The following is a 13808-nucleotide window of genomic DNA, read 5'->3' on the forward strand; positions in this document are numbered from 1 at the left end:
CAGACAGCCTGATCTATTTGGCTGCTGCCACTTTCTGTATGTGTGACCTTAGACATGTCACTTCACTCTGCTGAGACTCACTCTCTCTCGTCTGTTAATCAGGGATCATGCTGTCCATCCCCCAGGATGAGAAGGACATGAGACAGTGCACACTCAGCACACACCAGTTCTCTCTTCCTGTGGGAAGAGTCAGTTTGCACACATGTGATTACACACATCTGGGTGTGTTGAATGAAGTAAAGAAAACATCTTTACACAATTGTATTCAGCATCAAGAAAAAAGTAAAAGCGCCGTGAAAAGAGACAAATTGAGACAATAAAGAATTCTTTCAGCGCAAGAGAGACCTATGTCAAGCCTAAGCAATTGATATTGAAGACAGAAATAGCATTCCTCAATCCCTGTATTTTCCTTTGTGCTTGGTTGACCAGTAACTACTTATAACCTTGCTCCCCACCCTCTTCCTTCCCCAGTGCTCATCTTCAAACTCTACCAGCGGGCAAAGCATGTGTACAGCGAGGCCGCGCGGGTTCTTCAATTTAAGAAGATCTGTGAGGAAGCCTCTGACAACATGGTCCAGCTGCTGGGAGAGTTAATGAACCAGAGTCACGTGAGCTGCCGGGACATGTACGAGTGCAGCTGCCCTGAACTGGACCAGTTGGTGGACATCTGCCGGTGAGGCTGAGTGCAGCCTGGCAGAGGCTGCGGTGCTACCAAAGGAACTGTTTAAATTAATGCATTCTTCTTCATTTCCTCTGCGTGGTTATCTATAACACAGGGCTGAACTTGTTGCCTCCTCAATATCTGTAGGTTCTATCCTAACATGTCAGGCTTTAGGTCTGAAGTCAAGTTCACGACACCATAAAGATTTTCCTATCTTTGGCAGTTTAGGCATTTCAGGGAGGTAGCTTTTCTCAGTCAGGGGCCTGTTGTTACTTTCTCAGAATATTTCAGTCCATGCTGTCCACTACACTGTGGCTGTGCCCACATTTTCTATCTGGTGTCCTAGTTTAGTTTTTTATTCAAAAGAAGGGAGGATGTGGAAAGACACTTCAAGTCTATGAGAGTTTTGTGGTGGGAGGTTGCTGAAGGATTTGTTTAGAGGGCCAGGATTTCTTGCCTTTTAGGTTTTGGTTAGGCAACTTGGGACCCAGGGACTGAAGAAAGTCCATTTCTGAACGGTCTGCTGAGACAAATGTAAAGAGGGAAATTCTTTCACAAAGGCTGAGAACAACATATAATTGCTAGAGAATGGGGATAATAGAGTAGAATGGTCCCTATACCCAGGAGGGATATCGGTGACCTTGGGAGAACTGAAAGGGAAATTGGGAGAACTCTCAAATGGTTAGATGTTATTTCCACTGTCAGAAGATAATACAGAATGCATGCAAGCAATAATGAAAATATAATTAACCACTTGGCGCCTGTGGCTTGCCTCACTCATTGCCACACTCCCAGCCTGAAGTTTAAACCAAGTAGCTCCAGTGATCACAAATGGCATGTGTAACCGAACTTGTCGAGACCCTTGAACATAGCACTGATGAGAATCTCTATGCTGACGTCAGTGTTTGCTCACTAATTGCCAAAAAACGTTTCAGAGCTTGTTTCATTATAAATGCTCTTTTCTGAAAATATCAACGGCCCAGTAAACGGAAGGGACAAATATTGTTCAGTTCTGGAAAAAAGAGGAAGTGGAATGATTTTTACAGAATTCAGGAAGAAACATCTTTGCCTGGAAGGTAGCAGGGTAATTTGATTCCTCCTGAAAAGTGGAGAGACATTTGCCAGTCTCCTGGAATTCTCTAAAGAACTTTCTCCTACGGGACTGATCAATCTGCTCTTGGTCTTAAGGAGCTGACACTCTTGTAAGGAAAGAGAGAAACAATATTAAAGAAAAATGGAATGGTAGTGATAAGTGCAATGAAAAAAATAGAAAGGAACAGAGAATATTAGGGCTGGGTGGGAAATCTTTATATACAGTGGTCAAAGAAGGCCTCTCTGAGGAGATGAGATCTGAGCAGAGACCAAGGAAATGAAGAAATGAGAACAGCAAGTGCATAGGCCCTGAGGTGGGTATGTGGCTGTCACTGGTGAGGAATAGCAAGCAGACCAGTGCTGTTAGAAGGTAGTGAAAGGAGAGAGTAGGTGATGCAGTAGGAGGGTAAACAGGCACCATGCCTGCGGCTCGGAGGCCATTGGAAGGTTCTGTCTTTGGATAAGAAAGGTGGTAGTAGGTGTCTAAATGATTTGATGCAGGCTACTTTTTGAAGGAAGGTTCGAGACAATTTCTGTGTGGACAAAAAAGGAATCAAGATGACACTTGTGTTTTTGACCTGAATAAATTTCCTTGCTTATAGAAAAGTCACATTTTTAGAAGCCAGACTTCATTTTTCTAGGTTGGAGTTATCATGCCCTAAGAAATGAGAGCAAGAGGGCGCCCTTTCTGCTGAGAGAAGGCAGTGAATGATTTGGATAAATTAGAATAATGAAGCAATGGGAAAGCTTAGCTCCCAAGTCAACGTTTTTCCCTTTGTTATACTGGTATATGATTATGTTTGAGTATTTTTTCTTCTTTTTTTAAACCTATTTTCCTCTCCTAGCTTTAAAGCTTTAATGACAGGAGCTTTAGTTGCCATAGTTTGAAGTACGTGAACATAGAACAAGGCCACGTTGAGCAGAGAAGCTGTGTGTGGAGGGTGATAAAAACTGGATTGAAAGTTAGAAAGGTTGAGTTCTAGTTCTGCTTCTTTTCATCCTGAGTTCTTTTGGACTGTTGCCTTGCTTGTATGCTCTCCAGTGTAAAGACAGTTTCTGTTCAGCAGTTTATGCAGCTGCAGGTCTATATGTTGAAAAATGTGGTTCCAGAGATAGATTTAGTGGTTATGTCTTAAAAGCTTTGGAAGGGTAACTTTTATTTATTTTTTCATTTATTTGTTTTTGGAAACTCCTTCCTTAATGGCAGAGTGTTTCTGCCTGACCCATTTTTATCTGGTTTTTTCTTTTCTGAGGGAAATTCAGCTGTATCTAGTATAAGGCACTCCATTCCTTTTTTAATGGTGGTTTTTGTTTGGAAAGTCAATTGCAAAGTAGCAAAATTAAATTCTACTTATTCCATAACCATATAGGGACCAAGTTTCCCACATTGAAAGATTATATTTCAGCCCTTGAAAATACTGGCCAGAACTGTTGTCTGGTCCTTAAACTTCTTATATAATTATTTCTTTGCTATTACTGTGACAGAAAATAATTTTTTCCCAATATTCTCAGAATGCAGTCATTAATGTTATTCCTTTCTTCAGTCAACAAATAGTTTTTTCCAGTGGGTATTTGTGTCCCATGTGAAATTGAAGTCTAAACTCCACTTTCAAAGCTTTGGCACTTTATGTGAATTAAAGAAGCAGGAGGAGTACAGATGAATGCAAGAAACAGTGGTTATATGGGATGGTTAAAAAATGGAAAGAGAAAGACAGACAGTAGAAGAGCTGGAGATGATAACTGTGGGGAAAGTTCAGATGAAAAGTGGAGATACTCTTAAGCTCTATTCCTTCTAAAGCTTTATGACTACCTTGATGGGCTTGGCAGAAGTGTTTAATGTGCTGGGAAGGGCCCTGGCAAGGCCCAGTATGGACCGTGGGTATCATAAACTCAAATTTCGGTAGGGTATTATTTTCTATAAGAATCACAACCACCTCCACACTTCCCTTTAAAAATGTTAGTGGGGGAGCTATGACTAAGCTCATGACTAAGCTCCGGCAGCCTGAGAAGGTCCGTTGCCTTAGGGAGAAAAGAAGATATAGGAAGAAAACTGAAATGGTTTCAAGAACTTACATTGTAAAGATAAACTTCAGATTACTCTCGCTGGTCCAGTTGTGGCACTTTAAAATACCTTGAATTTTCCTCATGGACTGCTTGCAAACTATTTGCATGAAAAGACAACTGATTTGAGTGAGTGAAAAAGGATTATGATGCCTAGAATACTCAGGAATCAAGAAGCTAAAATCTTAGGTGTGATTGAAGTGGACTATAGTCACAAGGCTTCACGAGGTCGCTTGCCCGCAGGACAACTTACAAGAAACAACTTTGTGACCCATGTGGGTCATAAAGGGTTAGGTGGAAAAGAGTAGAAAACCAATGCTTGCTGATTTTTCAATTGAGCCTTTTACTGTCTTTCAAGAGAAAATCAACTTAGAATCCAAAGAAAAGGCCAGGGAGGGAGAAAGAAACTACCCTTATGCAGTTAGATTGTTTACTTTCTTTTTAAAATTAATTTTAGAAAGCTTCAACCATGTGAAACAAAGTATAATGATGAAAGGGAAAGAGGAAGTTTGCCCACTTATAACTAACTCAGATGAACAAAATGTAAATTTTAAGAAATGACTAAAATATAAAGTGGAATTTACTGATGAAAACACAATAATTTTGAAATCAAATCAATCACATGTGAGACAGCTCATTTGCTATCAATTTCCCTGGTTGTAGTTGAGAACAAAATAGCTAACGCCTTTTATTTCCATTTTTGACACTTGTTGAAATTAGGAAGGATTCCCTGCTGTGTGGGTGAAAGAGAGGAAAACCCGACCAAAAGTTAGAAAAACTGAGTTTTGGCTTAGCCTGACAGGATTTATTGCCAAAGCTATTAAGATGACAAAACTTAATAACTCAACAAAGGTTACAAAAGTTAATTTGCTGTCTTCCTCAGAAATCTTTCCACAGCTTCATTCAGTGGCCATGCTGTTCAGTGTCTCATACCCATTCTCTTGACCATATCAAGATTGGGAAGAATGAAATACAGATCCATGTTTCTGTGGCTTACCCTCCATGATCTTAAGTGCTAACCTGTACATTCTGACAGAAAAGAGAGCTATTTCAACTGCCTTCAGGAACTCACTTCTCTTTGGGCTATGTCTTCTACTTATTATCCTCCTCAGTCTCCACCTGTATCTGTCTCTCTCTCTCTCTCTCTCTCTCTCTCTCTCTCTCTCTCTCTCTCTCTCTCTCTCTCTCTCTCTCTCTTTTCTCTTTCTCTATCTATCTATCTATCTATCTGTCTATCCATTCATCCATCCCCTAATCTACCTGTTTGCTGGAACCAAACCAACTGGTCTTCAATGGCCTTTATTGTCTTACATTTCGAAAACACACTTCTAGTCATCTTATACTTTCTCATTTGAATAGTATTTGTAGTCTGTGGTTTCCTGCATCTGAAGCAATATGAAAGTGATTCTAAACGGGCTGTAAAAATCATAGAAATTGTTCTGGAATTTATTTTCCTCAGATTCTAGTCAGAAGATTCTAGATTTCAGAAGTTAGAAGTTATACTACTAACTGCTTATATTTATAAACACTGTATACTGTTTCTAACTCTAAAATTTAACAATTTCTTAAAATTTACATTTTATTTTAAAGAGATATTTTATAACTTGGCAAGCATTATCTTTTCTCTTCATTGTTAAAAAAATGTTTTATTTGATCAAAGTTTTCTAACTTTAATGTTTTTCTTATATCAATAAAAAACAAACAGCCTGAGCACATATTTTGATCTTAAAACAAATATGCTATCCAGCAACCATTTATTAAAGTCTACCAAATAGCTGAAATTGTGCTGGTCTGGGATTAGTGAGATAGCTATAACCTGCCCCTGACTGAAGAGTTCCTGAAATAATTTATTTACTATCCATTTGTATAAAATATAAAATTTACTTATTTTGAAATAAAATTGAATTGAAATACAAGTCAAAATTCCTTTCTTTCCCTCTTTGTAGCAAAGTTGGGAATTACTGGAGCTCCCCTTTAACCCTAACTTCTCCCCATTTACCTGTGCCCTCTACCTTAAGCAAGTATTTTATGACATTCTAGGCAGGCTATATTCTCTCTTGGAATTTCTTTCTTTCTTTCTTTTTTTTTAAAGTCCTGGACCAGATGGCTTCACTATTGAATTCTTTTATTTTTTTTTTAAGATTTATTTATTTATACAAGCACTGGGTACAGTCAGAAGCCCGGGAGGGTGAGAGAATTCACTAGAGCCAGAGTGGGGAGCAGAGCAGGCAGAAGGACCGAAGTACACTGCTGAGGGGAGCAGCGGGCGGCAGGAGAGGTCTGTGCACCATGTGGGACCCTCCTCCGGTGGCCGGGGAGCAGCCGGGGATCGAACTGGTGCTGCAGAGGCTGCGGGCAGCTTCGCAACCCAGTGCCCAACCGCTGCGCCACCGGGGAGGCCCTCTCTCTCAGAATTTCTAATGCATATGCCAAAGAGCACGCTAAGCTCTAGTGGGGACCACTGCGGATAGGTCCTTTCTCCCTTTCTGAATGTGGACAGCTAAGCAGGCCACTGACCATTTGCTAGGGCAGCCTCCTAATTTGTGATCACAAGTGTTATGGACTCAGGAGCAGAAGGTTATTTATAATAACATCGTTCTCTATTTGGGAAATCTGAGTCCTCATGATTTCAGGCCATGTGGTTGATGCAATCCAGTTCATGCTCATCTGTAGCAGGCAGGGTGGTGACAGAGCAGCTCTGGAGACTCAGAAGTGAATGTATTTACCTAGAAAGATTTCTGGCTTCCGCTCTCTGGAAACTGGCAGGATACTCAGGAAAATAGACCCTCTGGCACAATTCCTATGGGTTTTGCAGCCAGTTAGTAATAACACTCTCAGTTTGCTTTAGGTTCAATTTTGAAACCACAGCTTTCAAAAACTGTTCAAATGAGAAAGTGTAAGAAAATATGCCTAGAAATCCATTGAAGACCATAAAAGAATTGGTTGACTTGGATTTAGCAAAATGGCAGAGTTTGGGTCTTAGAAAATCAAGTAAGAAGGTACATTGTTCTTCCCTAGACCATGCCAAGGTTGGCGTGGATGCCAGATTTTAGGGTCTTTCAGAGATACTTCAGTGATACATCAATTTTTCTCAGCATCCGTTACAAGGCAGGACAGTCAGATATGACTATATATGATAACTTCTTTTTCTAATCACCAAAGTGCAATCTGCCACTTTGCCAGCCTAGTATAGTAACTCAGAATGATCCTAGAATCCCAGTATCAGAGAAGGTTTTCAGCTGAGATGATAGTCTGGGCTCAGTTCAACTACTGGGCTGTAAACAGATGTCTGAGGGACAGGAGGAGAGGAGTAATCTTTATTTGCCGGCATTTTTGTTTATTTCTTTAAACATCTATTTTCATTTGAAAAGCATATTTTAATGAATAAAACAGATGATGAAAAGAAATCAATTGACAAAATCATGGAGGGGAAAATAAATTACTGTTGTGCAATAGTTTTGATGTCCTAGAGAAGGGGTAATATTCTATTGATATTTTCCAGGAAGCAAAGTAGCTCATTTAGATGGGAAAAAGGGGCAAAATTGTGCTAAATTAATTATGTAGTTTTAATCTGCTGTAAATTTGGAGTAAATTTTATTAGGAAGGACTGGAAGTACATGTTAGTTTTTTTTGTCAGAATAAATTGCTCTTTTAAAGATGAGCGATCCTTGTACTTTGTGTAGGGCCTTTTACTTTGGTACAAATGTTAGGTTTGAAACTGTGCCTGGTTGATTGTAGTTAAAATTACCTCTTGCTGTGTGGTGGTTTATATAGTGGTTTCCATCTTATTCACACATTTCATCTGATGGTAAATTCTGAGTCCAGTTGTCCGAGGCACTCCCAAGGCAAAGGGAGGATGGGTATGAACCTGCAAAGGCCACCATCCCCTTTGTGGGATGGTCTGCATAATTTCCCATTAGATATTAGACAGACAAATTGACCTAGAGCTTAATAATGTGCTCTTTGTTGACAAATTTATTCAGCACGAGTCTAGTCTGTCTATTCTAGGGAACTGATCTTTTTTTTTTTTAAAGATTTATTTATTTATGCACACAAGAACTAAGGTACAGGCCAGAAGTGTGTGGGGTGAGAGGATTCACCGAGATAGAGTCGGGTACAGAACAGGCAGATTGACTGAAATACACTGCTGAAGGGAGCAGCGGGTGAGACAGGAGAGTCTGCTGCGCCATGTGAGTACCACCCTGGCTGGGGATCAAACTCGTGCTGCAGTGGCTGCGGACAGCTTCATAGGTTGTGTCTTAACCCCTGTGCCACCAGGGATGCCCTCGGGAACTGATGTTTATGTGAAATAACCATTCCTTAAGAATGAGGCTTAAGTAGCCATTGGAGGAAGCCCTCACTTATCAAAGACCGTACACTTTAAATATTGATTTGGGCAAAATTCATATTGTTGATCATGCCGATGGTCTGTTTTCTTTTTATCTCTCTTCCTATCACCTATAGGTTTGCCGAACAACTCTTTTAAGTGGTGACTTCATGGAATCAAGACAACAGTGGGTTATTTTGATGACTATATAGGATAACTTTTTTTTTTAATCCCCAGAATGATCCTAGAATCCCAGTATCAGAGAAAGTTTGCAGCTGAGATGATAGCTAGACCTCATGAAACAAAAGTATTGCTATCTTTTACTACTTAGAGTCAAAACAAGGGACTAATTTCAGATACAATTAAATTTCAGATCACCTTCTGAAACAGAATAATTTCTTAATGTCCTAACATGTTTGACAACACCCCCCCTCCAAAAAAAAAACAAAAAACAAACAAAACACAAACACATATTTTCTTCCTAGCACTTGTTCTATAAGCATCAGGTAAATAGCTACCATTTTCATTTACAGGTTCTGATTTTCTTTTTCTTCGTTGTTTTAGGAAGTTTGGGGCCCAAGGGTCACGACTTACTGGAGCCGGATGGGGAGGCTGCACAGTATCAATCGTACCTGCCGACAAGCTGCCCAACTTCCTAGCAAACGTGCATGAAGCTTATTACCAGAGGAGCGATGGAAGTTTAGCCCCTGAGAAGCAGAGTTTGTTTGCTACCAAACCTGGAGGTGGAGCTTTGGTTTTCCTTGAGGCCTAAACAATGTAAAAAATCTCAGAGAAACTATTCAGGGCATTCAGAAACTGGCAGGACTTCGTATGCCACAGTAAATTAATCCTCTTTCTGTTTTGTATTATGATGAATGGTTGCTATTATCAAGATGTATTTCCAAAGAAATGGTTGAAAGCACTCTATGCTTCATAATGATTATTTTTCCATCTTAAAATATGTTTTCTATCAATATGAGCCAAGATTATGCTTGGACAGATCTCTTAAGGATGATTTACTAAGATTTACTGATTTTTAAGAGTTTTTTAATTTTAAGACTTTTAAAAGATGAATGGTAAAAGACACTCAATACTGACCTCATGGACTGAACTTGAATTAAACATATTGTTACAATTAAATTGTATGCAATAGTCTTAAATACGGTTCATTTCTGCTTTTTCTTGGCATTCATCTTCCTCCAACTTGTAGTCTTCTATTGATGATGATGATTCTGATGATGATGATGATGACAGTGGAGTCAGAAAATCTTGCTCAATTCGATCTTTACATCGCTATTAAAAAAATTAAAGATCCACAGATTTCTTCAATATCAGGTATTTGACTACGAGATTACCCCAATTATCTGATGAGATGGATCACTTAATTATTATTATTATTTTTAATTTATACAATAGCTGGGATACTGGCCAGAGGCATGGGAGGGCGAGAGGATTCACCAGAGACAGAGTGGGGAACAGAACAGGCAGACTGACTGAAATACACTGCTGAGGGGAGTAGCGTGCGAGACAGGAGAGGTCTGCTGCACCATGTGGGAATCAACATAGCCGGCCAGGAATCGAACCGGTCCTGCAGAGGCTGCTGACAGCTTCACAGTGCTGCGCTCAACCCGCTGCGCCACCCGGGAGGCCCACACTTAAATTATTTTTTGACAAAAGATGGATTTAGGAAGAAAACCCTATGCTAATTTTTTTGTTTTTACATTTGGTATCACATAAACAATCACTTTTTATTCTTTTGGTCCTGAGCTTTCTCTATTACTTGATAGAGAGAAATTTTGGTGAAAGACACTTTAAGTATTTGTTCGCATCCAGAAGAAACTTCTGGTACTTTTTCATTATCCAAAGATAAACATTTTGGAAAGCTTAACTCAATTTTTTGGAAGGAATTTTGAGTTTTTTTAAAACCCAATAAACCAAAATCTGAATTGTTTTAAAATGATAATCCTTTGTTTTTTTTTAATATCTTATCATTTTTTACAAAAGGTTCGTGGTTAGTATATAATTCTTTAAAGGTACCCGGCACATTGTTAAAAGAAACGCACTTGCCATTGCTTTCCATTTACATTTTTTTTTCACCATAAGATTTCTTCTTTGAATAGGTCAGTAAAAATTTCCAGAATGTACTCTGCTTTGGAGGACTTGATTGTCCTAAGCCAGGTAATATTTATCTTTATGTGTGGCTTGAAGAAAATAACTATTCTTCAATTAAACCACCACCAAATGCTAGTATAGAAATTATGAGAGATATCAAACTTGTCTGTAGAGGATAAAGCTACAGCCAGGAGAAAAAGCCTCATTCGAAGGATAGAATTTGAGCAGGGCACTGAAGAATGAGTAGGTTTTGAGAGCTGGGGAGTAAGATTGCAGATGAACAAAGTATATGAGCATGAGTAAATGTGGTATGTTCAGAAGGCTCAGTGACAGTGAAGAGTTTGCCTTGACATATAGTTGTGAATACGATTGGTCATACCATTTGGGGCCTGGTTTTGAAGTGCTCCAAATCCAGGCAGCAGTTAGACCCTGGGCTGCAAAGACGTTGTCCAGAGGCCACATCTGGTCTGCAGATATATTTAGGTTAGCCCCCAGAGTATTTTAAAACTTGGGGTCCAAATCAAAAGATTTTACAGAAGAATCTGGATTACCGACAGTGGAAGATCTGATAATATTTTGGCCTCCATTCCTGCAGGGCAAAAATGAACTGGAGCTGAGTAATGGCTGCGTGTGGTTTAAATAAGGCAGGGACTCTCTGGTGTGCTAGTTTCCCTGATACACAGGCCACTTACCATTTACCAACTGAAGTCACTTGCCCTTGACTGGCACACTAGCATAGTCGTTTTCTTACACTAAATCAGCACTTCTTTGTGCCCATGACTCTATCAATAGCAGGAAAGAGAGACCAAGGAAAATGGGAGAAATAATTTTTTTTTTGGAAGCATATACCTATTTGTTTAATATTAAACATGCTTTTTACTCCTTTCTGGCTCATAGAAATCTGATGTTACACCAGTAGCCAATGGGAGTTGCTTTACATTTTTTAGAGGAAGCCTGGCATACTGAAAATAAAAAGCTCTTTATTCCTCCCTTCAGTATGTCTAACTTTCAGATTTATTTAATACGATTCTCTTCATGTTCTTACCTGTTGGCAGGGAATAAGCCCCTTCAGGTTTAATAGAATTTCCCATAAGTTAAGGAGAATAAGAGAGAAGAGGACAATGAAAACTGGAGAGATGGAGTAATCGCCTTCCTTTAATTTCTCACATTGAGTCCTATTGGAACCTTGTCATTTGTGTCTTGTGTTTCTCTTAATTGAGGGCAGGGACCATTCATCTAACATGGTTATTAGAATCCAATATTTTATTGACTTTTCAATAGAAAAAAATTTAAAAAAGAAATTAAAATGACTTAAAATCCATTTCTATCAGTTTATAATTCTGACTGTATTTGGAGATTTTCAGCTATTAAAAACTGCTCAGAGACAAGTGATGGGATAAATGAGTAAGCAAGAAGAGGCTGTCACAGTATGTAAAACAGATTATTCTAAATCTTTGTGGGTGATTAAATACAAGAATGTATTCTTTCTGCCACTGTAGCTTAACAGAAAACTCTCAGTTATTTTTAAAAAACAGGAAACATACCAGTTTATATAGAAACTTGTCAAAGTCAAGCTTAGCTTCATAGGGTTTCTTGGTAGCCTTTGCTTGGAGTCTGTTCATGGAATAAAGAAAACAAGGAACCAAACCTTTTTATACTGACACTAAGAGCCAAACACAGCATTTAGTACGATGGATATTTGCCAACACTTGACATATATTAATTCAATTACTTTCCAACAAACTTACAATAGGTACACTATAATCCTACATTATAAAAGAGGAAACGGGCTCAGATAGGTTAAGTAACCTGCCCACAGTCACACAGCTAGCAAGTAATAGAGGGTTTGAACACAGGCAGCCCTCAGTTCCACCCAGCAGCAAAGCAACATTTTTAGTGAAATGATTCACATAATATTCCCTTAACTGATTCTACACAGCAGCACAGACCTTAAAGAGTAACAGTGGGGACAAAAGAACAGACTAGCAGGGGTAAGATTTGGGGGAGTAAGAGAGAGATGTAAAAGGCTGAAGGATCAGGATGCTAGACCATGAGTTCATTGGGGGCAGGTATCCAGGAATCTATTTTGGTTTCTGTTACTGTGCACTCATTCAAGGAGTATTTATGAAGTTGACTAGCCGAATTCAGGAATCTGTGATAAAGGGAGAGGCAGAGGTAGACCAGGCAAGGAAGAGTAGGAATTTGGGGCAAGGGAGAAACATTAGCAAGAGAAACACAAATGAGAAAAAAAAAAAAATGAAAAGGGTAAAAGGGCTATTAATTTTACTGGCAATTTTTGAGTTTAACATTTTTAGTTTTTTTGTTTTTTTTTCCATGAAATGTGTAGGAAGGAAGTTTCTGAAATTTCCAAATAAACTTTGCTGAAGCATTAAGTGTAGATTCATGAACTCCTAGTAAGGCCTATACTAGATTTCTTTACATTTAGTCTAGGGTACCCCTGAGGGCAGAGCAGGGCTATCTTTTAGGGTGCTCTGTAACTGGCAAATGTCCTCACACCCATTCTCTACTTCATCTCTACTGATTTAGCTCTTCAACCTGGATTTTCTCCTCTCTTCTTACAACTCTTCAGGTCTGTCCTCTTTTTAAAGCTAGCTCTTACACTTGGAGAAGCTGTTAAGCTGCTTAAGGAACATTCCTTACAGTTCCTTATATGAGTTAAGACACTTAAGGAACACCCTCCAAATCACCCGTGGTACCTTTTCTCAGCAACACCCTCTTAGAACCTCCTTGAGTTGCAAGTTGCCCTTAGACTGGTTCATTTTAGGTTGTTAAAATCAGCTCATCTTTGAGCTCACTCTTATTTTTAAAAATATTTATTTATTTATGCATACAAGAGCTGGGGTATAGGCCAGAGATGTGGGGGGGGGGGTGAGAGGATTCACCAGAGATAGAGCGGGGACCAGAACAGGCAGACTGACTGAAATACACTGCTGAGGGGAGTAGCGGGTGCAACAGGAGAGGTCTGATGCACCGTGTGGGTTGCTCCCTGGCCGGCCAGGGATCGAACTCGTGCTGCAGAGGCTGCGGATTGCTTCATAGTGCAGTGCTTAATCCCTTGCATCACCAGGGAGGCCCTGAGCTCACTTTTTTAAATTACAGTTTTCCTTTTTTTCAAATAATAATTTTGTGATATGTCACATACTATAACATTCACCTTTAAAAAGTGTCCAATTTTAGTATTGTAAACTAAAAAGCTTTTTAAAATTTTGCAGTCAGTAGCATTACTCAATTCTCTAACTTTCTCAATGCTCTTCTTCTCCAAGAGGAAGATTTGAAGAGTACAGATGTTTTGAAGATAGAAACTGTGTGTTGTGCCCACAAATTGAACAAGCATGTGGGATTTATCTATCACTAAATGAAGCTTTCCCTTCACTTCCTCCAATAGTGTGTAGTATAAAACACACTGAGTGCTTCCTGAGAGTTGCTCGGAAAACCGTTCTACACATTTTCAGTGGTGAGAAATTCTGTTTTACTACAGATTTGATTTTTAGAAATTTGTAGCAGTCACCTGGAATTGGATTTTATAATTTAGTT

The 13808-nt window shown here is 39.2% G+C and overlaps 2 protein-coding genes across 3 annotated transcripts in view; one reads left to right on the forward strand and one right to left on the reverse strand.

Annotated features, from left to right (window-relative positions):
- GALK2 (galactokinase 2) overlaps positions 1-8913 on the forward strand; it is a gene marked incomplete at both ends in the record, with an annotated part of 112531 nt that extends 103618 nt beyond the window's left edge. For both annotated transcript variants that reach the window (XM_084239900.1, XM_084239899.1), the window contains 2 exons: positions 472-673; positions 8706-8913. In XM_084239900.1, the coding sequence (XP_084096026.1) occupies positions 472-673; positions 8706-8913 (410 nt within the window). The remainder of the gene's footprint in view (positions 1-471; positions 674-8705) is intronic.
- Positions 8914-9296: 383 nt separating this feature from the next.
- The window catches only part of FAM227B (family with sequence similarity 227 member B), a gene marked incomplete at both ends in the record, with an annotated part of 148384 nt that continues 143872 nt past the window's right edge, over positions 9297-13808 (reverse strand). Inside the window, 2 exons of the mRNA XM_084240152.1 lie at positions 9297-9434; positions 11798-11867. Of these exons, the coding sequence (XP_084096278.1) occupies positions 9297-9434; positions 11798-11867 (208 nt within the window). The remainder of the gene's footprint in view (positions 9435-11797; positions 11868-13808) is intronic.

Source organism: Talpa europaea (genome assembly GCF_964194135.1).
Source record: "Talpa europaea genome assembly, chromosome: 8".
In the NCBI taxonomy this organism is placed as follows: Eukaryota; Metazoa; Chordata; class Mammalia; order Eulipotyphla; family Talpidae; genus Talpa; species Talpa europaea.